Below are 24038 nucleotides of genomic sequence, written 5' to 3'. Positions count from 1 at the left end.
CATATTGCTACTAACTAAATATTATGAAGTGCTGAATATACTTATTGAGAGAGTGTTAATACGGCAGTAGATGTTGATCAATTTGATACAAAGCCATGCTGCCAAGGGTAAATTACATTTTTTTGGTTTTGGAATCTTTTCAACTCTTGGAAATTCAGTTTTTCAAACACTATGTTTTTGATACTCAGATCGGATATTAGTCTGTGATTCCATGGCTGATTCTAATCCACAGATTTTAACACATGAATGACTTTGGCTGTTTTCAGTACATCGGGACACAAACTGGTAGCAAACGCTACATTAAATACTTGGCAAATGGAGCTGCAGGGAATGCCAACACTGTCTTTTGAAATTATAGTGTGTATACCATCTTGACCAGAAGCTTTCCCTAAATGCAATTCATTTATAGTTGGTTTCACTTTGTCATGGCTTATTTATTTCAAATGAAAGTGATTTTCAACTATCCTAGCTTGGGCTGGGTTGAGCTTACATGAAGAAATCTGATTAGCTAGGTTACGTCTTATGTCAGCAAAATAGCGAATGATTCATCAGCTACTTGTGTTGATGGTTCTTCCGGTTGAATTGTCTGTATTCAGTCTTTGAATATAACTTCTTTTGTGATTTCCCATATATTTTGTGTTTCTACGGTCTTTCCTCATGGTCGATGTATTACTGCTTTTCTGATATCCTGACCATACTGACCGAGCAATTTCTAAAGCATTTAGAGCTTTCTTTAAAATAGGAGTACGACTTATTGCATTTCTATTTACAATAAAAGTAGTCTTTATGTTTTATTGTTTCCAGAATAGTGCTAATTATTCAAAGACACATGAAATGTTTGAAATTTTGGCGTTTACAGACTCTTGTAAAACCTTTATAGGCATTGCTAATGCATTGATTTAGTGCTAAACGGGCTGTGCTCTGTTTGCGCCATCTTGGCTATTGTTGCCACAATCGCTTTGATTGCGCAAATACTGTAAATACACCCATCTTTTGTCGTCTCCCGTACCATTAAATTAACGTAATATAATTCATGCTCACTTACAAGTATCGGCGCACCTGCTTCAAGAGCTACAACATCGTTTTGCACGGCTGTTGCAAAGCGCGCAATCGCCTCTAATAAACACAATGCTCGAAACAAGAATTGCAATTTCTAGACGGAGTGCTATTTTTTTAGCTTGAGCATGAAACTTTTTCAACAGTGACAGAAACAAGATAAGTAATATGTTCTCTGCTATGCAGCGTAGCAACAAGAGATAGCATTCACGGATTATACACGACAGTGTATAATCCGTGAATGCGCTCTTCAGCGTCATAGTTTTGGCTGTGCTGCCGCAGGAAGCTATCGCAACCTTGTGAAAAAAAAAGGAGTCACTAGTGGAAGTTTTATTTTCGAAATATACAAAAGCTACCTGATGTTATATGTCACAGGTGAGCGCTTGCCCAAATCAGATATAGTTACGAGGGCGTGGTAATATATCTGATGCCCTGTAGCATATCATGATGGTGGAGCCATTGCGGATTCAGGTCCAACCAAAGGTGTGGACGGCTACGTAGGCGACCGTAATAACGTCATCTATAGTTTGTAGTGGGACAGAATATTTCTTCATAGAATTCTGAGCACACGCCTGTAAAAAATAAAAGAGGGACACCAGTCACTATACTAGATACGCTGTTTTCACTAACATGTGTGATCTATTAGCAACTCTTAGAAACATTCTGATGAATTCATATTCTTTAGTGAAATTCCTAACTGTCTCGTTACACGTTGAGCTGGAGCTGAGTATGGCAGGTGAGTGAAGTAGTTCAAATACGATGGTTTTCTTCTGCAAGAGAGGAGCGTGTGAGGAGTGCAAGCCTTGTGACGGTCACATCAGCGTGACACCACCATGGCACGACAGAAAGCGCTCGTTTCTGATGCCTCATCATAACGCCAGATATTCAGCTTAATTTGAGGCGTCACCTTGACTTAATGCGTTGGCGTCGAAACATGACACTTTTGCTTGATCATGGGGCAGTGCGACGACACATGGGGAATACCTGTAGCTATGTTGACTGAGCACCAGACGCATTATTGAGAAGTTGCGGTCTTTGTACATGCCCGCGGCACATTATCGCATTGTCCACGTTTATTTCTTATGACATACAATATATTTACTAATAATAACATACTCTACATATTCCGCGGAATCAATGCCAGTTAGTTTGCATTATTACTGCGTGTCTAAGTAAGAAAATGAGCCCTTACCACTACTTTCGTTTGGGTACGTACCAAGTAATTTTTGGCAATGTGTTGAAATTGGTCTGGCATACCGAAGTAGGTGAAATGACTCTAATGACAAAAAAAGAAGAAAAAAGTGATCAGTGCAACAACCATGACTTGATGTACCATGTGCTTAAGTTTTCATGATTGGAGGCCTATCTATATGTTTGCTACGGCAACCTATAGGACAGGGATCTTAAACGTGCAGCCTTCCAACCACTTGCTTGCCGTTTTTCGGCGAATATTTTTTTATTTTCTTAATATTTGTCTTCATAAGACACAACTGGCCAGAAAGAACGTTTTCCTTAGGCACCCCAAGTGGCCACGAAGTCTTCAAAGATAGCTGGGCAACAAAAGTTCTATTCAGATTTGAGTCATTTGCTAAGATCGGCATAGAGATGCTGCAATCCTGGCGCCTAATCGCCTTCAAAAATGGCATGTATATCGTATATGAGAAACGGGTTCCTTCGAATGACGATGTTTGCATACAATTAGAACAACCCCACCTCCCTCCACTCTTACTTTTCTGACTGTTATGGCCCTTACGAGACGAAAATACCTGACTGTGGGCTGCTGGCTATAGTAAGATTTAGACACCCGTAATGATAATTGTGATGTTTTTATTCTGTAATGGCTGCTCTTACCAACTTCAATCAATTTATTCAGCTTCCTTGGATACAATTTACCATAGTTGGTGGAGTATTACAATCGGAGGTCCCATTGTTTCAAGATGTCTTTAATAGGATGTTTTATTGCCTCTATGACAGTTAATTTGAAGTCGTCGCTTCCATATCACTTCGTATCATACGTGCCCTTATAAATGTAACAGGAAGTTAGTCGGAGCACATCAATCGAACTTGTGTTACAATATGTGGCATCGAGCCGATATCGCGATATAATTAGGAGGCACAAACTAGCAGGCACTGGCCTAGAACACTACATGCGCATTTACTTTAAAGCAACTACACTGTCAACCCATTGAATTTTATAGTAATATTACAAATGAGTTAATGAGATTATTTATTGTGTACGCTAAACCATTTCGTTAAGTTCATCATTTCACTCTTTCAAACGTGACATTTTATATTGCGTTAGAATACGTCGAACTTTAGTGTAACATGATTTCCGTTGACGTTTTCTGTTGGTGTTGCTGAGTCATTTGTCCAAATTAACTATTTTATTCAATTTATGTCACTTTATTATGTATGTTGTTCTTCCTAATATGTACTCATTGTCGTGTATGTGAAATAACTTCGTTAGGCAGTTTGTCTTAGTGAAATATTTAGGGTGGACAGGTGTATAACTATATGTTGATATTCATTTGTCATTCGTATTCGCTATTTCGAATGTTTAAGGTCTTGAGTGGCTCGTTATTACGCTTTATGCAAAGACATGGGTGGTAATCTCGTCAAGCTTCATTGTTGTAGCTTTGTATTCCGGCCTAAGCATTTAACTGCATTCATTGTAAGAATGACAAATGTCAAATGGACAAGGCCACAGTAATGGCAGCGCTGCATCTCGTTACCGGGTACACTCGTGCACGTCGCCTACGTTTAGTGGGCTACAGATGAAAACATACCCCAATTTCCGTACACTAAATGCAATATCCACTAAGAACTCTCCTGATTACGTGCCCTCCGCATGCGGGGAGAAGTACACGCTAGCGAACATGCTCTTGAAGTGCCTTCAATCAAGCCTTGATTCCTCCATGGCCAGGTGGAAGGCGGCCATCCGCAGCGCACTCATGGCCGACTAGCGTTGGGTAGCTCCGTGAAGTGACCGGCAAGCTTGGCTTGGCGGCCCCTACGTTGGTGTTGCCCATTGCTCGCTACAGGGCGTGTCCCGCAGCACACCATTAAGGTATTTCAAAATGCGATCGCAATAACTGGTATCGAACCTGCGACGCGAGGGCCAGTAGCCGAGCTTCGTAATCGCGGAGCCACTGCGGTAGATATGCGTGTTTCGGAAACATCGTAAACGATGGTTTTGTGCGGTTGATTTCGCGTATGCAATTCGCAATGATAAAATGTAAACAACTATTGGAATTGCGTGAAAAGTAAAATTGTATGCAATTGCAATCTGAGCTTTCATTTAAAGAAAAATATACCATTACCTTCCCTTGAAGAAGAAAATAGCTTATAAATATATTTTGTACATACAAATATTGTGCACCACATAATTGTCTTATGCACGGTGCGACATACAAATCAATAACACACGAAGTACATATGTATTCATACCACATTTTGCGTAACAGAATAAGCGCAGTCATACATCTGAAAAAAAGAAAACGCATTAAAACAGCAGGAGTGGGATTGTTACGCAGGTATTCATCTCCTCTTATTTACCGGTACAGCTCCGTCATCATATCATAATCGAAGTAATGCGTTGCTAGGTGTCCCTCCCTTACTTTAGGCAACATGAATATCAGACAAATAACCACACCAGTTGTTACCATATTTGGTGCTACCATAATAATGTTAATGTACAACCTGGTAAATAGTGCCTTTAGAACACTGCTCAAAGCACAGGTGATTGTGATTTGTTCATTCTGTACGGATTTGTGCAGTCTCTCATTTTGGCCCCCTGAGCCTTGTGGCTCTTTCTACCTTCCAGTCATTGAGTACGCCGGCATTTCTTATACCCGTGTGCACTGACACAGTTGATGCGAAATATTCTCTGTACAGCGTTATATCAGTTTTAAACTATTGAAAACTCTGTTTAAATGCACAGAAACTTGGTGCTTCCTGTTATTTGAGTTAAAGAGCTACAGTGCGTTCTGTCACGATCACCCGACCAAGAAACACAAAAACATTGCACATCTACTTTCTAAAATCTTGTCCTTTATTCAGAATCACTGCTCTAAATAGATATTTCTCACAATTAACCAATGTGCAAAAGAAAAAAAAAACGACACAGGCGACATGATAGCGACAGCTGGAACTAATCTTCAGCGTGGGAGTGATGCCGACTGAAGGACCAGATTAACGTACAGTGTGAACTTCTATAAATGGGAACACGGTGACGCGTGGCCTGAGCGCTAGCAACCACAGTCTCTTCTCGCATCATCTCGCGGTGAGCAAAACAACCATTCGTTGCTGATATAGAAACTGTGGCGTCAACACAAACTGCGCATGCGCATCCCCTCTCCCTCTCCTACGCTCCTTTCAACTCGCAACACCGAAGCAGGCAGCGTCTACTAGCCTACGCAGATGCAAATACTCTTATACGCATGAACTCTGCGTGACTGTGAGGCGAAGAAACTAGCGCCAAAACTGCCTGACTGCCCAAGCCACATTAAAATAGCGGTCATCATAATTCTTAAAAACACGTTTGTCCGCACGTACTAGTAACAAACTAGTGCACTAGAGTAATTTGTGTTTTTCTGTTTATGCCTACTCTTTGCAAATTGTTTTGACGTGCATATTTTTTGTGCCTCTAGCATTCTCATTTCTGAACCGGTCACCTGTTTCACCTAGCATTTATCATAACCAGGCTGATGTATTGGTGTTGTGCAATTCTTAAAGGACTGCATGCATGTTTATGTTCTACTGCTTACATTATATTGCCGCGAACTATGCCTTCTCGTTTGTGTTTTGTGGCGAACATCTGGCTGCACCGGATCGGGCTATCTGTTGTGGGCCGCACCCATGCTGTGCTGCAAGCAAAGTACATGTTTTCCTCAACCCTCGGACTATCTCATTTCATAGGGAAAGTATTTCATCCTTTGACCATTAGGCCAGCGTTATCTGTGTAAATTGATGTTGGCTGAGAGCATGACGGCAAGGTGTAAGAATGCTCCCACTAGACACACAGGGACATACGTTTTTCTGCCGTCGTCGATGGGTGCGTCGTTTCTTCGGCACCTGTATTCCTTTTCGTTTGTTTGGGGACTTATTGCCATGCCCAAGGTCGCTCTAGTAAAACTGGTTTTCCGAAGAGCTCTGTGTCGTTCCTGGCTACGTGACAATATGCCACGCTTATAAACTATTGTTTGATGGGAAACGTTTCTGACTTCTTTCTCGTTTTTCTTTACGCCAATCTCCTTGTATAGTTGAGGTTGTATCAACACGACAGCGTTAAAGAGCTTGTTTTGCAGAAATTCCACTATCTGAGGCGTGGGCATCTTTAGTTGTGAGTTAAAAAGCAGCGTTAGCCTTGAACTAAAATTCAAGGTATATGGACTTAAAGATAGCAGTGAAAGCCTTTGCACTTGGCTTTCACTGCCGCTGAGTTTAGGTCCCCACCAAATCGTGAAGGCAAGCTAACGATTGGGAAGGCGGTTTAATTTGTTGATAATGATTGATATGTGGAGTTTAACGTCCCAAAATCACCACATGGTTATGAGACACGCCGTAGTGAAGGGCTCCAGAAATTTCGACCACCTGGGGTTCTTTTACGTGCACCCACATCTGAGCACACGGGCCTACAACATTTCCGCCTCCAACAGAAATGCAGTGGCCGCTGCCGGGATTCGATCCCCCGACATGCAGGTGAGAGGCGGAGTACCTCATCCCCGTATTCTAGAACGTCCCTTCACTCAACGTTTCACCTTCACTTGAGAAAGCAGATGGGAGCGCCGTCTTTAGGCACGGCAAGTCACTGCATAACAGCGATAATCTGCTGCGATTCTTGAGTAGCGCAGCATCATCATTTTCAGCCAAGCAACGGCGCAGTTCTCAACTCTGTCAAGTGAAGGGTGAAAGTCGAGTCGAGGAGCGTTTCTGAATACGGGGGTTAGCCACTTGATCAACGTGGTGGTGCACATGATTTAATTTGTGTGTGTGTGTGTGCGTGTGTGTGCGCAGCAGCAAGCATACGTTATTACGTGAGCCTGCGTTTGTACACTTTTCAACCCCACATAATAAAAATAACTAAGAATAAAATGGGGGATGACTGCACCACCAGTAGGTATAACGGTTGCTCGACGCAACTCTGCATGTAACTTCCTAATGAGCCAGTACAAAGCTTGTGTTTCGTCCCAACATAACATAAAATAAAGAGAGAAAATGTCCCAAGCTAGTTTTTTTAAGTCACTTTGTTCAGAAAGAAACTGGGGTGAAACCTTACTAGTGTGACATGGAAGTGCAAGTAATAAACTGATTATTTTTTCAGGAAGGAGCAGGTGTATATGCAACAGTGGTGTATTTCCCTATGTTCAGTGTTTTGTGTTCATGCATGCGGGTGTGTGTGGCAAGCATGTGTGTGTGTATGTGTGTATTTGTGCAAGCGTGTCTGCGTGTGTGTGGGTAAGCATGTGAATGCGTACGTGCGTGCAAGTATATAGGTGAGCATTTGCGTGTGTCATTGCACGAGTGCTAGCTCATGCGTGTGTGTGCAAGCGTACGTATGTTTGTGTGCGTGCATGTGTGCGTGCGTGCTTGCGGATATCACCACCCCGTGGTCCCCCAAGCTTAGTGTTTTACTGTGTTGCAAACGCGTAAACGTGGTATTCTACTAATGAGCTCTTCGCACATGCTTTCCCTGATTGCCTTTCTGACGCCTGCAGTGTGTTACGGAAAAAGAGCATGGCAATGAAGAGTCCGTGTAGCGTAGGCGGAGGTCCGAAAAGGAACTGACATAATTCTATACGACAGGGCAGCATCCTCAAGCGCTGTGTACCCTAGACATGAACTACTAAGCTTGAAAAGTGTACCGCATGCAACTATAGCTGTAATGAAAGCACGCGCGATGTATATGAAAAAAAAAACAGAGATACTTACCACATCTGGCGGTGTCTCAATCACAGACGGTTTGCACGCATTATAAATACGGCAGGCCATTTCCGCCATCTGCAAGAGAAACGGGATGAAACATGTTCGTAACAGCTTCCGAAATGTACTTGGGAAATGATTGTGCGTTTCTAGGACGACTTGAAAAGAGAAAAATAAAGTGACGTGGTTTCTTGAACCACTCGCCAATATTTCTCGATGCTTGCGACATATATCTTGAGGTTTAAGAGTTAGCGCGTTAAGGGAGCGATTGTCGTTGACATCGTTAGTTATTAGAATATGTTCTAATTGTGTGCCGTGCGTAATTACTGAACTATACTAACAGGTATTATCATACAGATACATTGTTACACAATTTAGTCTTACACATCAGGCGTGAAAGCTAGGCGTATGTTTTAAGGCAAAGCAAAATGCATCAGCTTTGATGTGACAGTCGATCAACTACGGTAATTATTAGGAACATGCGCGTCTTACATTTTTTTAAATTACGGACAGCACACTTTTTTTCAGTGTTGCGATGTTTTGAGAGGCAGGTGTGTTCCACAACAGCTGACTGTAGGAGACAAATGAATCAAGACTACGATAGCAGCAAATGGCTGCAGTTATGGTCCACCCACAAGATCTGCTTGTTAGTTGATTTCAATCACCGTGGAGCTCGGCATATCCATCCCGCATGCTCAAGATCATCATTGCTCACTTAGTTAACCGTACTATCGCGGGGAACTCGCGAAACACATCTATTTTCTTTATTCTTTCTTCCACGAATACAGAACGAGCGTTAAAGCTTGTACATATGGTAACATTATCCACTACTGTTTACCGATACCATGCAGCAGAGTTGGCGAACGCCATTTTTTTAATGTAGAGAGATACAAATATTATTGTTAAAATAAACAAAGAGAAGTTAATCAAGGCCGAGCCTGGTGGGCTAATCTGCACATGGTGAAAAAAAAAGGGGGGGGGGGGGGGGAATGCGATGCAGAGAGGAGGAGGAGAAAGCACAATAGCCGTCTATGCAACAGCAATTTTGCGCTTGACATCACAAACGATTTGTCGGTAGCGTGGCTGAAATCAGAGCTGTCTATTTGTTGCTCGACGCAACTCTGCATGCAACTTCTTGGTGAGCCAGTACAAAGCTTGTTGATGAGAGCATAATACAAAATTGTAGGACAAATCTGATACACAGAAAACCACTCAGAATGCTAGTATATCGCGAACGTGGCAATATTGATTGATTGATGAATATGTGGGATTTAACGTCCCAATACAACTAAAATTGTTGCAGGTGTGAGCTAGCTTTGCGAAGACAGGACAGAACGGGGCCAGCAGGTGGCACTCCCCTCCTTTTCCCCCTTCCTTCTTCTTCGCCTTCACTTCTCTCGCCACCCCTTGGTATACTTTAAATGACTATTCCATACTTCTTGTTGCCCTCTCTCTTTGTGTTTTTGTGATTTTCCGTTTTTTGTATCTTTGTTCCTATCTCTATGTGCTGTTTCTCCCGTCCGAGTTGTTGCGTCAGTCCCAGTTGTTGCGTCAATCGGCCCTTTCTCACCCTTAGTTTCCTGTCCCATCATACTGCTATGCTGTGCTATTCAATGATATGATATGCTCTGCTAGCGTACCTCACCTGGATATCGAAGGGGTTGTGTCAAGCTGCACCCTTGTAGTCCAGCTGCGGGATTTTGAATCCCGTCTCAGCAAGAAATATTTTTGCCTAAAGTTTCTCTTGCGTTCGCTTTCTTTCACACTCTTTTCGTGTCTGTTTCCTTCTTTCTCATTCCCAGTCAGTACATTTATTCCTATATCTTCCTTTCTTTCTATATTTCTAATTCCCCCCTTCTCTTTCTATATCTTTTTTCCGCAATTTACTGGCTCTTGCCCGTCAGGGTTTAATCCTATGCAAGCCGAACAAATTGGCGCGCGTGACATAAAAGCAAAGTCCAACATGAAAAACGAATGAAAAAAACGCGGCCCCGCTCGTAATGATAAAACGTTGGGTTCATGAATTAAGCGGATAATTGGCGCTTAAAAGGCTTCGAAAAAAAAAGATGCTTGAAGATGCGCACTCTCTTATGACATGCTTTACAGAAGCGCGGCCATCAGCCACAGTTCTATGCTTGTTCTTTATCAGGAAAACGATATCATTTAATTGATGTACGTACCTCGTGCACTTTTTGCGGAGGAACAGCTTTAGCCACATCTAATAGCTCCGCTTTGCAATCTCGCATGAAGTTTCCAAACAGTGCTTTTGCCCGAAGAAGACGTGGTCCAAATGCTACAGAGTGAAAATCAATTATTGGTAGGAAATGTTGCAATAATTGTTAACTGTGGATTTTTTTGCCGATAACGTTTATGCAGTCAGCTGTAAAGACTCACATATTATGACTGCTCTACAATCATGCTCCATTCAGAAATACCGCCATAAACTGACTTTTACTCTAATGCCATGCTGGATGCGTTGGAAGATATAAACGATCAGAGTGAACAATTTTGAAAAACTAAATCGAAATACCTTTTGCTTACTTGAAAAATCGGTCAATTAATTTTTCTTGTCTATTTCTCAAACAGACAAAGCAGCGGCGAATATAAGCTGTCTTCCGGCAGTTCGACGAGCACGCCGCCACAATACAAGGACTTACGGCAGCACAGCGACAGTTACATTTACAAACAAATTTTAAATATAAAAGAAAAAGGAAGGTACATAAAAAAACAGTACACCAATTGCAAACAATAAGATCGATGAACACAGTACAACTACGGTAAACATACGACAGCTTGCCATCGTGTATATTTTCGTAGATTTTGTATAATCGGACTAAGGTATGAGCCTTACAATGGATTCATCTATAATTTATTGCAATGTAGTAGCGACTGTTTCAATTTGAAAACCCAAGATACTCAATGAACTGACAGAGCGAAGAGCACATTTTGGCTACGTAGCTTAAAATTTCAATTAAGACGTGGCGCTCAACAGCTAAGGCTCCATTGTGTGCTGAGCTGCCAAAATACGTACCATTTATGCGGTTATTACTGGACCTTCTTATAGACGGTTTCGATGTTTGTAAACAAAATGGCTCATGCCGTACGGCCTACCCCAGCAGACTTCGGGTGCGGAACTTCTGGCAATGCTTTACAATAGTTCCAGCGGTAGTTTCGTGGTGTCTTTGAGTTTGCTGCTCTTTTATTTCTGGCGCGTTCCTTGTGATAGCTGAGGACAACATCTAGCGGCTACATGAAGGGGCTCGACGTAGCGCACGGCATGTGCAGGCGCGGTCACTGCTGCAGGTCATACGGCTCGCGTGGCAGACGGGCGCCACGCAAAATATTCGTCGTTGCATTACGATGAGCGCAGGTCCCCTGCTCCGTGTTACCTCTGATAGTTGTAGTGCCTATACAAATAGAAAATGCTTATATTGGACAAGTTAGTGAGCGAACTTAATTGAACTAGTTGGTTCTGCATGTCAACGATGTGGATGCGCTTTGAAGGCGCGGTTCGAGAATTGACAGCGCATAGCTGTCTTTTCCTTTCCGCGTCTTCGAAGCGCACCCACATCGTCGTCATGCAGTAGAGGAGTTGCTCGACTCGTATTGAAGTCGTTCAGTTCACCTTATCGACTATAACTGAAGAACTTCCTCCTGTTGAACCCCGTACATAATTGCGTTTTCCTCAAAGCACACGAACTTAGTATAAAACGCTTCTTTCTGCGTCTGGGTCACACCGGTCAATTTTCATGAAGAAATCAGTGGCGAGCTGAAGCGCTCGCGATCCGAAGTGTTCGTGTGACTGAGAAATGATAACATGTACTGATGTGAAGGCGTTCAACTGTGGCTGCAGGGTCTCGCCAACTATTATGGTTTACTCACGGATCAGCAATTCATGAATCAAACTTTCAAGTTGAACCTATACCTAAACACAGTCCATGTTAACACCCAAAAGATAAATTATCTAGAATGTGGTGATGTTCATTAGAGGCACAAAGACAGGTGATCAGTCAGATCAAAGACAGGTGATCAAAGACAGGTGATCAGACAGGTGATCAGAACAGATGAGAGCCCACTCGCAGGCGTCACTTTAAAAAAAGTCAAACGCAATGACAACCAAACGTGGACAGCAGGACTTACACTGTTTGCAAGTCTTCTTAAGCGCAGCTACATTGTGTCTCGTGTTGTTTCGAACAGTACACATCAATGATCTCGCTGAAACTATAAAACAAACACCTCTGCGATGGATTTTCAGTGTTAGCTTTCACGTTTCGCAAGCCGTTTCAGGCGTCAGTACAATTATCTGCCATAGATGGAGCACGACAGTGACTGATGTATTCCCGGTAACCGGGGGCCTTTGATTAGTCTGACGTCTGAGTTTCACCTCTGTGTCATTAGGCTGCGCTGAGCTTTACATTGCCTTTGAGGAAGTGGGCAGAACAAAGCTACGCGCTCTCAGTGCGAATCCAGCTTTCTCGCGTAATCACTGCAATTCAGGCGCTCTTTCTATCCCGATCGGGAGCAAAACATAACGTTTTGACTATCATATAAAATTATTTCTACCATGTAGACTGCATCCTGGCTTGACACAGCTGTGCTGGAGTTGCCAGCTCTTCACCAGAAGAATATTATCTGCCTGAAACATTAGAACATAAGCAGTTGCAGCCAGCAACAAACGCTAAAAGCACACAAGAACAAGCTAAACCGGAAGTTTGCAGGGGTGATTTTCCGTTGAACACAAAGTGTTGACAGAGACCGGCATGCTCTGGAAAAATCCTTTATATAATACAGGCTATTTTATTTGAACGCTACCACAGTTAGTCTAATTTTGTTTTCACCCAAAAACTCGGCAACGTGGTGAAAACACTTTGCCACAGCGTAATTAAACTGTTGCCACTAAGTAGGAAACAAAAAAAATTAAGGCCAGTCATTTCAATTAGAAAAGTGCAGGGCATGGCAATGTACGGCGTGCCTATTCTATTCTTTTTTTTAGAAATCAGGAAGTATGCTCGTGATTTGGGTTATTCAGCATACAATATTGTGGAGCATTGGCGAAGCTGACCACTCTTTTTCGTCAGACTACCCGCGGGGTGATAAAGCGGTGAAATTTGGATAAAGGTCCCCTCTTCGTCATTGTGCTGAGCGCGAGAGACAGCAACATCGACGCTTCCTCAGAGAAGCATAGAACTCGGGTAAAGTCGCAAGCGGTTATCCCTGCAGGGAGGCGAAGTAGTTTCGCACCTTGTTATAGATTTGCACGGCTCTTGATAGTTTGAAAATTGTATAAACACCACACATCACTGCCAAAGAATAAGCTGCCTACTTGTGTAATTCGAAATGTTCGCCAATTTTCAGGACCCCATTCTGATTCGGCGATATATATATATATATATATATATATATATATATATATATATATATATATATATATATATAAAATAAGAGAGAGAAGTGTATACCTAAGGGCTCGTATTTCCGTGTTTTAACACAATATTAATGAGATATAACAGACAGTAATGCCAAGGAATGTACAGGGGAAGTTATTAGAACCAATGGAATGTAAATAAGAAAAAAGAAGAAAGAAAAGTGGATGAAAAAATTACCAGCTGTGAGCAGGAATTGAACCTACGACCTTCGAATAACGCGTTCGATGCTCTAACCACTGAGCTATCACAGCGGCCGTCCCTCCATCCACTTTTTGGGGTTTATATGTGAATTTAGAAGTAGGAGTGACCGTCTGCGCCATCTATAAGCCAAACAACGAGTGTGAAAACACTCTTATTCGCATGTTTGGTGTCACGTAGCACGTGAACTTATTATTAGCGGGCAGCTGATTAATTGTCCCTCTTATACAACCTAAACACACCAAGTCTGCCAGTACGAGACCCTCGTTCAATGAAATAAGAGAGAGAAGTGTATACCTAAGGGCTCGCATTTCCGTGTTTTAACACAATATTAATGAGATATAACAGACAGTAATGCCAAGGAATGTACAGGGGAAGTTATTAGAACCAATGGAATGTAAATAAGAAGAAAGAAGAAAGAAAAGTGGATGAAAAAATTACCAGCTGTGAGCAGGAATCGAACCTACGACCTTCGAATAACGCGTTCGATGCTCTAACCACTGAGCTATCACAGCGGCCGTCCCTCCATCCACTTTTTGGGGTTTATATGTGAATTTAGAAGTAGGAGTGACCGTCAGCGCCATCTATAAGCCAAACAACCAGTGTGAAAACACTCTTATTCGCAAGTTTGGTGTCACGTAGCACGTGGACTTATTATTAGCGGGCAGCTGAATAATTGTCCCTCTTATACAACCTAAACACACCAAGTCTGCCAGTACGAGACCCTCGTTCAATGAAATAAGAGAGAGAAGTGTATACCTAAGGGCTCGTATTTCCGTGTTTTAACACAATATTAATGAGATATAACAGACAGTAATGCCAAGGAATGTACAGGGGAAGTTATTAGAACCAATGGAATGTAAATAAGAATTCACATAAAAAACAGCGCCAAAAAACGAGAGACAAGAAAAAGAAGGAGACAGACAGTGGCACTGAACTTACAACAAGATTTATTTGCCAGAGCCGCACAATATATACTTGGGCAGCTTCTAACAAAAAAAAGAAAATACAAAACAAACAAAACAGAATCCACCTAACAACCACATAGTCATCTTCACAACGCACCATGAGCAGCACGTGTGCTAACGTGCCGAAGAAAATCTATTTCTTTTAATGATAGCGCAATCGAAGGCCTGCTGACACATGCACTGCCCAGCCTTTCTATTTCTGAAGCCTCATAAAATTTCAGGTACCAACTGGTCCCGATGCCTCCTAATGACGGTACAAAGCTGAAAATCAGGGACACAGCCGCAGTCTCGGCAATGAATGCCGAGATGACCCGAAACTGTAGAGGAGACGTTGTGAGCGTGCTCTTTCAGCCGCTCATTTAAACACCGGCCTGTTTGGCCGATGTACCACTTGCCGCAAGACAGTGGTAGTGAGTACACCACTCCTTCAATGCATGGAACGTACTTCTTTCGATGCTTGACTTTGCAGCCTCGCTCGCCCCTCGAACCAGGATTCACGGCTCTGCACAACCTAGCCAGTTTTTCTGGGGCAGAAAAAACCAGGTCTACGTCGCACCTGCTGGCTACTTTTTTGAGATTGTGGGTGACGCCTTGGATATAGGGAATAACGACGAAGTTTCGTTTCCCACGTCCCTTATCCTTTGTACGGTTCTGAGCATTATTTTCTGGGCTCGTTCTGATTTCTCTGAGTAGACACTCAGCAACGGCGGTCAAAACGAACATCGGGAAACCAGCTTCTGTAAGGCGTTTAGTTTGCTTATTAAAGCTGGACAGAATTGTGTGATAGCAGGACTTTCGCAAAGCGTTTGTGTAGCAAGTTTTTGCTATAGCGCGCTTCACCACTTTCGAATGTGCTGAACCAAAAGGGAGGATTGGCTTGTTGGCGCGTGGCTCATAGGCCCAACACACGTGGGAAGGACTCAACGTTAACATTAAATCTAGGAACCTGATGGCTCCTCTGTCCGGAACTTCATGTGTTATAACAAGCGGAGAAAGACACTTACTGAAAATTTCCAAAATACTAGTCAAAGGCGGACCATCCGAGGAGGTTCCAGCTTGAAACAACACAAGGAAATCGTCAACATAGTGGAATACTCTCTTAACAGATGTGGATCCCAAGCAATTCTGAATGGCACGATCACGGCTGGCTAAAAATAAATCACTCAAAATGGGCGCAAGGCATGATCCTATGCACACCCCTTGACGTTGCAAGTAAATATGATCGTCCCATTCTGCAAATATTCAGAATGGGACGATCATATTTACTTGCAACGTCAAGGGGTGCGCTATCATTACAAGAAATAGATTTTCTTCGGCACGTTAGCACACGTGCTACTCATGGTGCGTTGTGAAGATGACTATGTGGTTGTTAGGTGGATTCTGTTTTGTTTGTTTTGTATTTTCTTTTTTTGTTAGAAGCTGCCCAAGTATATATTGTGCGGCTCTGGCAAATAAAGCTTGTTGTAAGTTCAGTGCCACTGTCTGTCTCCTTCTTTTTCTTGTCTCTCGTTTTTTGGCGCTGTTTTTTATGTGAATCATGTCGTACCAACTCGCCCAAGCAACCACATAAATAAGAAGAAAGAAGAAAGAAAAGTGGATGAAAAAATTACCAGCTGTGAGCAGGAATCGAACCTATGACCTTCGAATAACGCGTTCGATGCTCTAACCACTGAGCTATCACAGCGGCCGTCCCTCCATCCACTTTTTGGGGTTTATATGTGAATTTAGAAGTAGGAGTGACCGTCAGCGCCATCTCCATCTTCTCGACCATGCATTCGACAAACTATCAGTAATGCTCTTAGAGACGGAATTTAAATCAAACCGAGAACGTGAACAACGAGAGTCATACCTTATCCACCGATTTAACACCCTCGATAGAGGAATAAATGAGAATCCTGGTACACTTGCAGCAATTAAAGCATTAGAAAACAATAACGGCAATAATGAAAATAGTAACTGAGTTAATGGCACTGCAGCTGCGAAGGGCACTGGACAACTCAAAACAATGCCAAGTGTGACTACTCTTCCTAAATACAGCTGTCGTCTGTTTTCTGTTTTTACTTTACTACCCAATCAATTGTGCCAAGCATGACATGCCCAACAGCAACCAAGTACACAGTGGGGAACCTCCTACTGCACGCGTAATCCAGAAGCGGGCAAGGAATTCGCATTGCGCCCGCTTACCAGCCTCTGCGGCAATACGCGGCACCCCTCTTTCACCGACAAAATGTCGACGGGCGCTGAGTAGTTAAAGGCTTAAACTTCTTAAAAAGCTCTTTTTGCCCCACACCGAACCGCCAGAGTCAGCACGCACCGTCTGTTCGGGAAGAATGCATTAGTGAAAGGAAGCATACACAGACCGCAGAGATCAGAAAGGTGAAAAGGAGAAGGGGAGAGAGATGGAGGGGGAAGTGGAAGGAAGAGTGGAAGGAGGCACCTCGGAGGGAGTCCACCTTATACTCTCTTTTTCTTTTTTTTCTTCTTTTCTTGTCTTTTTTCTTCTTTTTTTCTCTTTCTCTCTCCTCCCTCTGATTTGAGATTGTATAAAGCTAAACACCAACAAACTGTACTTTCAATCCTGATGAAGTCCATACTCTAGGCCGAAATGTCGAAATAAAGCACGTTGTGACCACTCACGGAGGATCTACTTGAGTATGTGCAACGCTTTGGCCACTCAACCAACGTGCCTGTATATATATATATATATATATATATATATATATATATATATATATATATATATATATATATATATATATATATATATGTATATATATATATATATATATATATATATATATATATATATATATATATGAGTGGGACAGATGGGTGCATACATACGTAGAACAGATTTGATGAAAATATTTTGTAGCGACTCAACAACTTAGTATAGGTGCTCCTACTGATCATAACAGGTTGAAGTTCGCGCGCCTGAACGAAGATGTGAATTTGACGCATTTCGTAATGGAGGAAACCGCACATTTCAGACCACGCAGTGCTCCCTCACGCACTCTGACATTGCGCACTACAAGGATCTCTTGCATTTCACCCCCGTCCACACTTCGCTGGCATTGTCGGGATGAAAACAGCGAGCTTCGTATCAACAGGACATTGATTGATTGTTTTGTGGGGTTTAACGTCCCAAAACCATTATATGATTATGAGAGACCCCGTAGTGGAGGGCTCCGGAAATTTCGACCACCTGGGGTTCTTTAGCGTGCACCCAAATCTGAGCACACGGGCCTACAACATTTCCGCCTCCATGTATCAACAGGAGAGCTCTATAAGCACTGTATACAGCTGGAGTGGACAGATGGCGCATGAGAGATACGAAACACGTTAAGTGATATCTTCAGAATGAACGTAAAATCACTACATACGTGGCATTTGCTTCTTGCATGATGTGCCTTGATTGACCAAGCTCGCAAGAACCACAAACACAGACAGGCTGTACGTGAGCCCCTCGAACATGGTTATTGTGCACTTGGAAGCAGTGCAGACAGATGGCGTCAGTGACGTGAACGACAGAAGGCGTCCACTTTGCTGAAAGATGAGGAGAACCAGTAATTACGCACGTGCCGCTTATGCCAAAGTGCCCAGAACTAGCTGCTATCCACAGGCAACCTTCTAATATGCAAAGAAGTTGCTGCGACAGTATTGAGGTGAATGCGGGAGGTATGCAAGTAAAAATGAACGAGAATTAAAAGGGAGTTCAATGAAACTTCTAACCCCTGTGTATTAGTGTTAGTCGTCTGCACCTAATTCAGTGAATATTTGGCACTATTCGGTTAGAAGTCGGTTATAGTTATTTTACAGCTGTTACGGCCAAGCGTAGCTATGTGTACTAGAAATAAAAATGGCATAATTGTGAACCAGAACGCGCTTAGCGAACGCCGAAGCATTCTGTACAGGTGAATGACGTCAGAAGCCGGACTGTGCTGACTTTTATTTGAAGTTTCACAGCCATGTGCCAACTTTAGGGAAGGTGGCAGTGAGTAGCATGAGCCTAATGGCCGTAAAGCATGCGTGTTATGTCACATTTACTGTTAGAATCCAGAAATAAAAGAAAGTGAAAGGAAGGACCACAGTGAGAGAGAGAGAAGGAAAAGTAAGATGTTTCCCTACAGTATTTGTTTGTTTTTATTTGGGCAGAGGATACTCTGTTGGAGTTACAGTACAGCGTTTAAGAGACTGCTCCCGAGAGACATGGTCACTTTTGGCAACATTTTGGTGAATTCTAGTGGTTTGGTATGGACACTCAAGTTCCGTGATAATTTTTGTTTTTTGAACTGCAGAGTATCCTGGACAGATTTTTATATTGAAGAACAGAGTACGCAAGCTTTGTATTATATAACGTTTTTTAACCTTGCGTTTGTTTTCTACTGTGAAATGGCGTCTGTTGTGCAAGAGAAGACGAGGGGCCGGCGCCACGCATTGGCACCAACCTCTACATGCATATATTTACGATGAGAGAAAGAAAATATATGTAAACACAAAAACACAGCGAAACAGAGGGAAGTATCCATGACACATTTAACATATATCTGACGCAATCATGAAGAAATATTGGTTGTATGCAGCATGCCGCTAATATACACTTCGCAGGATGCTGCTTCGCAGCTCTTGCTTCTTCATTAAATCTTCGGCAGGGTTGCATAGAAACTTTTGCCATCCATAATAAAAATTTACGTGTAAAATGCAGGGTGCTGCCCCGTAATGAAGGCCCTTTGACTACTCTGAGTGCACAACGCTTAAGGGAATGACCACGTTCACGTTCAAGCGCTGAGTACATTTCTAAAACCAGACTACCATTGCTCAAAATCAAGTTACTGTAAACGAAGAAGGTGTAAAATGTAGTTCAGAAAAGTGATTGCCAACATAAATTGCAATATTTCACTTATGATGGCTAACTATTATGGCGAATCCTCGATTTCAATGGGATGTGCGGGCAAAGCAGTTGTATCGCTCCGTGTAACCGTAAATCACCCGTGAAATTTACCACTCACGCATGTAAGTGAGTGGCAAGGGGTGTACAGGTATATAGAGTGTTTGTTGGTCACAAGTGGTATGCCGTGAGGAGTCACGAACTTTATTATTGCTGCCTAAAGGTATCGGATCAAGCGCGAAGTTGCTGATAAATAAGGACTAGGGAAGTCGGCCTGGCTGTTTTTGGTTGTCTTTAGTGATACTAAATGCATCGTGGAGCACAACGAGACGTCATATACTGCTCAAGCCAGTTTTTGACCACGATAATCATCGTCATCAGCGTCTTCGTCATTGTTATGGCTTGTAGTAGGTACTCCGCATGCGTTGTGCTATGATGGCAGAGAGAGAATCTGTGGTCCGCAACGTGCTTGTTCTTGATCGTCAGAAGCATCATGACCATCAGTGGCGTCACAGGCCAATGCCGGGCAACTCAGAAGCCTCGACCCTAAAGAGGTTCAGTCCTAAGAAGTTTCCCATGCATCAGTTTGATCCGGGTGCCAGGTGACAGGCGCCACCACCTCACGAGGCAGGTGATTCCTCTCCAACCGCTATCTATATCGCCCAAACAGCAGGCACGGTTCGGCCACCACTTCCAGAAAGACAGCGCCTACACCAGGCAAATCTCGAGCTTGAAGGCTTATCGATCAGCCGTTGCTCGACAAACGCGAGCAAATCAAGCGGCAAACACCTATGCAGCTCCGAGTGAAGAACCCGGTCAGTGGTGGCTACTGAACGTAGGCTCAGACGGCTGCGGGTCGTCAACGCAAGCACGCGGATCGTAAAATTATTACAAAGGAAAACATATGAAATGTCTACATCACCAGAATAATCCAGCTGTCGTCCGTGGAAAGGCCACCAACGCGCCGTGCCAGGACAACAAAACCGCCTCGTCCATGCAGAAGGCAAGGAGGGTATAGCCCGATCTAATCATCATACCGCTCCACTGCTCAGCGCACAACGTGAAAACCGCAGGATTCCATGCAATACATGTATAGTGAACAACAGCAATCGTGGCACCAATAACGATAGCAATGGCTGAACGGGAAGCGCTGGTAACCTGAGCTACGCACTTGGTCCAGTTTCACAGCAGAACACTAGCTGCATGTTTGTTTTAAGTTCTGACTCGTCGGGTTCATGGCACTCTTTTAATACGTAGGTGAACTTTAGTTCGACAGCATTCTACTCTCCTCGGAGAGCCCTCCCATCCAAAAGACAGTTAATGGGCTTATTTTAAGAAAGATATACGTGAGAACTCTGAGCTCCCGGGAAAACTAACGCATACTCCTTCGTGCGCGCGCGCGCGCGCGCGTATGTGTTTGTGTGTTTGTGTGTGTGTGTGTGTGTGTGTGTGTGTGTGTGTGTGTGTGTGTGTGTGTGTGTGTGTGTGTGTGTGTGTGTGTGTGTGTGTGTGTGTGTGTGTGTGTGCGTGGGTGGGTGCGTAGCAGTGCTATTTCAGATTACAAAACAGGTAAAATGTTTGAGCACATCTACAAGCTCACAGAAACTCGGTCTTCAAGTACGCAGCTCTCACTAGAAGCCATATGAGAAACTAGACAAGTGAGTACACTACTAAAACAATGAAAAAAAACACAATCCTGGAAGGCGCTATAGACCATACGAACTAGCGATCTCCGGCTCCGACGTAGAGTTTTTAAATTTCTAACACGAGCACGGGTTAACAATTGCAAGTTTTTTTAATGCACTGTACAGTACTTTATACTTTATGCCGGTCATTATGTTCATCACAATAGAAAAAAACAAATTATAGTTTGTGGCCAATCTGCAGGCAGTGCATGAGAGAGAGAGAGAGAGATGAAGATGCAAGGAAAGGCAGGGCATGAAGATCTCGACTCACCAAGGCGCTCATTAATTGTGCTGTTTTACTACCGCTATTTAACAGCTATTTCTGGTTTGATCAGTATGGGCATGCACAAGTGTTACGCATTTTGTCTTGTGAGCGAGTTGCTTACTCATAAGGTGTAAATCTCTACTACATTTAGTAGCTTTCATTTCTTTTAGTAAAAAACGCAGTGCAGCAGACACTCCACCGTTTGGCGACGGAATAATTAGTTAACAAGATACTTGCTCTAAATTGTTCTAAACTTAAGCAAATGGTTTTCTAGTTAAGTTTTGTGTGCTTCATCTTTTGTAATTTTAGCACTTGAGTGATAAAAACTGGTTTTACTAACCTGACGTGTGGTATAAAAAATCCTGGATGGGTATTCTCTCGTCAGCGTAAGGAGATATAGCTATGTTGATGTGCTTTAATTGTTTTAACACTTTGACTGTTTTTCAATTGCCATAGAATTTCCTCTACTAATAAAGTGAAACAGCCCACTATATTGCGCAGCTATAACTGCGCTTCAACAAAACTTGCTTTGAGGAAGAATCGTCACACTTTTCAAGCTGAGCAAACAACGTTCCAGGGTTTTTAATTACTTTGCGATCTGTCTGTCCAGGCAGAAAAAGAATCAATAATGAATGATTGTCCATGAAAGTAAAACAAAGGCGCGAGGCATGGTTCTATGAGAATCCGAGTTTTTTTTAGTGAGAGGGAAAGAATGAAAAATGAAGAGAAAAAAATTGGCTGATCCTACGTACAGCGGGAATCGATGATACGTGAAGTACGAATGAGGAAGGTTGACCTGACACTTAAGGTCACCCTAACTTTACGAGGCTTATCAATGTAGTACACAGTAAACAAGAGTAGGAATATGCGCACTTGGGTATCTGGATAAGATGCAAGTATGTTGTTCATATATACAGTCGTGTAACGACGGAACCGCTAACGTTTGCAATACCAGCCCCAGCAGTGCTAGACATGTAAATTATGCCGTGCATTACTTCCATGTCACGATTCTCATGTTTACGCCCGGTATTTAGACTTGTAGTCTATGCACATTACGTAATACAGAATTTGGTATATGTAAAGCTAACAGAACATCCTAAAGCGCCCCATGAGCGTAGCATGTGGTGATGCTTTAGACGAGGCGCATAAAAAGATTATCATGTTTGGATTTGTCACTTACGTCGTTCATTCACGTCACATACGTGGAGCTAGCGAAATGGCCGTGAGCACGCTATGAGCGTAGCAAGTAGTGATGTCTTAGATGAGGCGCATGTCATGATAATTATGTTTTCATCAGTCATATACCTTCGTTATCCCTACGAGTCACGTAACACCAAATTTGGTACATGTGAAGCTATGGAAACGGCCGCGAGCTCACTATAAGAGTAGCAAGTAGTCACATTTTATTTGACACACATATCGTAATTATCATGTTTGCACCATGAATACGGGACATGAATAAAGACCTTCGTCTTTATTCATGTCCCGTAATAGCAAAATAAGGTATATGTGAAGCTAGCGAAATGATCGTGGGATCACCATAAGCATGGCATGTAGTCATGACTTACATGACACGCATATCATTATTAGCGTTTTTGGACATGTTTTATGACTGCCAGTATTGCGTTAGCTTTTCCTGTGAAAATGGTTTCATCAGGACGAAGAACGCCGGCCTGGGAAAAGGATTGGCGTACCGCTGCACATGACACAGAAGTGTTGGACTTTGATGCATCGGTAATGAACTCGGGGCATGTGTATTTATGTTGTAGTTCTAGGATGACCCTCGTCATCCGTTCGCGTCACGTAATACCAAATTTTTTATGTGGGAAGCTCGCGAAACAGCCGCGAGTGCGTGATGAGTGTGGCACGTAGTGATGTACTTCTATGACACGCATGCCATAGTTATCGTGTTTGCACCAGTCATATATCTTCGTAATCTGTTTACGTCACGTGATATTGAATTTGGTGTTTATGAAGCTTTTAAATGACTGCGAGCGCACCATGAGCATATGGCGTGTAGTCGTGACTTAAATGACATGTATGTCGCGATTTCTACATTAGAGCCTGCCACCTATGCTCACCATGCAGTCATGTACCATACCAAGTTTGCATTATGTCATGTGAACGAAACAACCGCAGGAGCAGCAAAACCATGACTTTTAAATGATGACATTTGTTACATATATGTCAAGATTTTTATGTCCTGATTAGCGAGTTGTGTTCGTCATACAGTCATGTTATGCCATAAAAAAAGTTGGTATAGATCCCATTATCGAAACGACCAAGAGAGCTAAAAGTCGTAGGTGGCTATATAGATAGATAGATAGATAGATAGATAGATAGATAGATAGATAGATAGATAGATAGATAGATAGATAGATAGATAGATAGATAGATAGATAGATAGATAGATAGATAGATAGATAGATAGATAGATAGATAGATAGATAGATAGATAGATAGATAGATAGATAGATAGATAGATAGATAGATAGATAGATAGATAGATAGATAGATAGATAGATAGAAAGTCGCCGAAGTTTGCTAAGAAATGCTTCGAATTCAAAATATCCAGTATTTTTTAAATATGAACGGTGCTACATACGGTGCTATATATGGTATAACATGCAT

The 24038-nt window shown here is 42.6% G+C and overlaps 1 protein-coding gene across 1 annotated transcript; it reads right to left on the bottom strand.

Moving 5' to 3' along the window:
- Positions 1–1371: 1371 nt before the first annotated feature.
- On the bottom strand, positions 1372–21887 carry LOC142768636 (uncharacterized). Its single transcript, XM_075870646.1, has 7 exons — positions 21748–21887; positions 17953–18115; positions 10158–10270; positions 7987–8055; positions 4504–4539; positions 2273–2332; positions 1372–1628 (listed from the first exon to the last, which is right to left on the bottom strand). Exons 2-7 carry the CDS (start codon positions 18041–18043, stop codon positions 1524–1526), a joined length of 474 nt encoding a protein of 157 aa, XP_075726761.1. The 5' UTR covers positions 18044–18115; positions 21748–21887; the 3' UTR covers positions 1372–1523.
- Between the last annotated feature and the right edge of the window lie 2151 nt (positions 21888–24038).

This window comes from Rhipicephalus microplus, chromosome 8, assembly GCF_043290135.1.
Source record: "Rhipicephalus microplus isolate Deutch F79 chromosome 8, USDA_Rmic, whole genome shotgun sequence".
Lineage (NCBI taxonomy): Eukaryota > Metazoa > Arthropoda > Arachnida > Ixodida > Ixodidae > Rhipicephalus > Rhipicephalus microplus.
This window is presented reverse-complemented; position numbering and strand designations above follow the sequence as displayed.

Excerpts from the sequence above, each read along its gene's own strand:
- LOC142768636 (XM_075870646.1), bottom strand. The coding sequence starts at position 18,043 with ATGTTCGAGGGGCTCACGTACAGCCTGTCTGTGTTTGTGGTTCTTGCG. Across the intron at positions 10,271-17,952 it reads ATGCAAGAAGCAAATGCCAC|CATTTGGACCACGTCTTCTT; the intron begins GTATGTAGTGAT and ends TTCACTCTGTAG. Across the intron at positions 4,540-7,986 it reads TTGAGACACCGCCAGATGTG|ATGTATGACTGCGCTTATTC; the intron begins GTAAGTATCTCT and ends TCTTTTTTTCAG.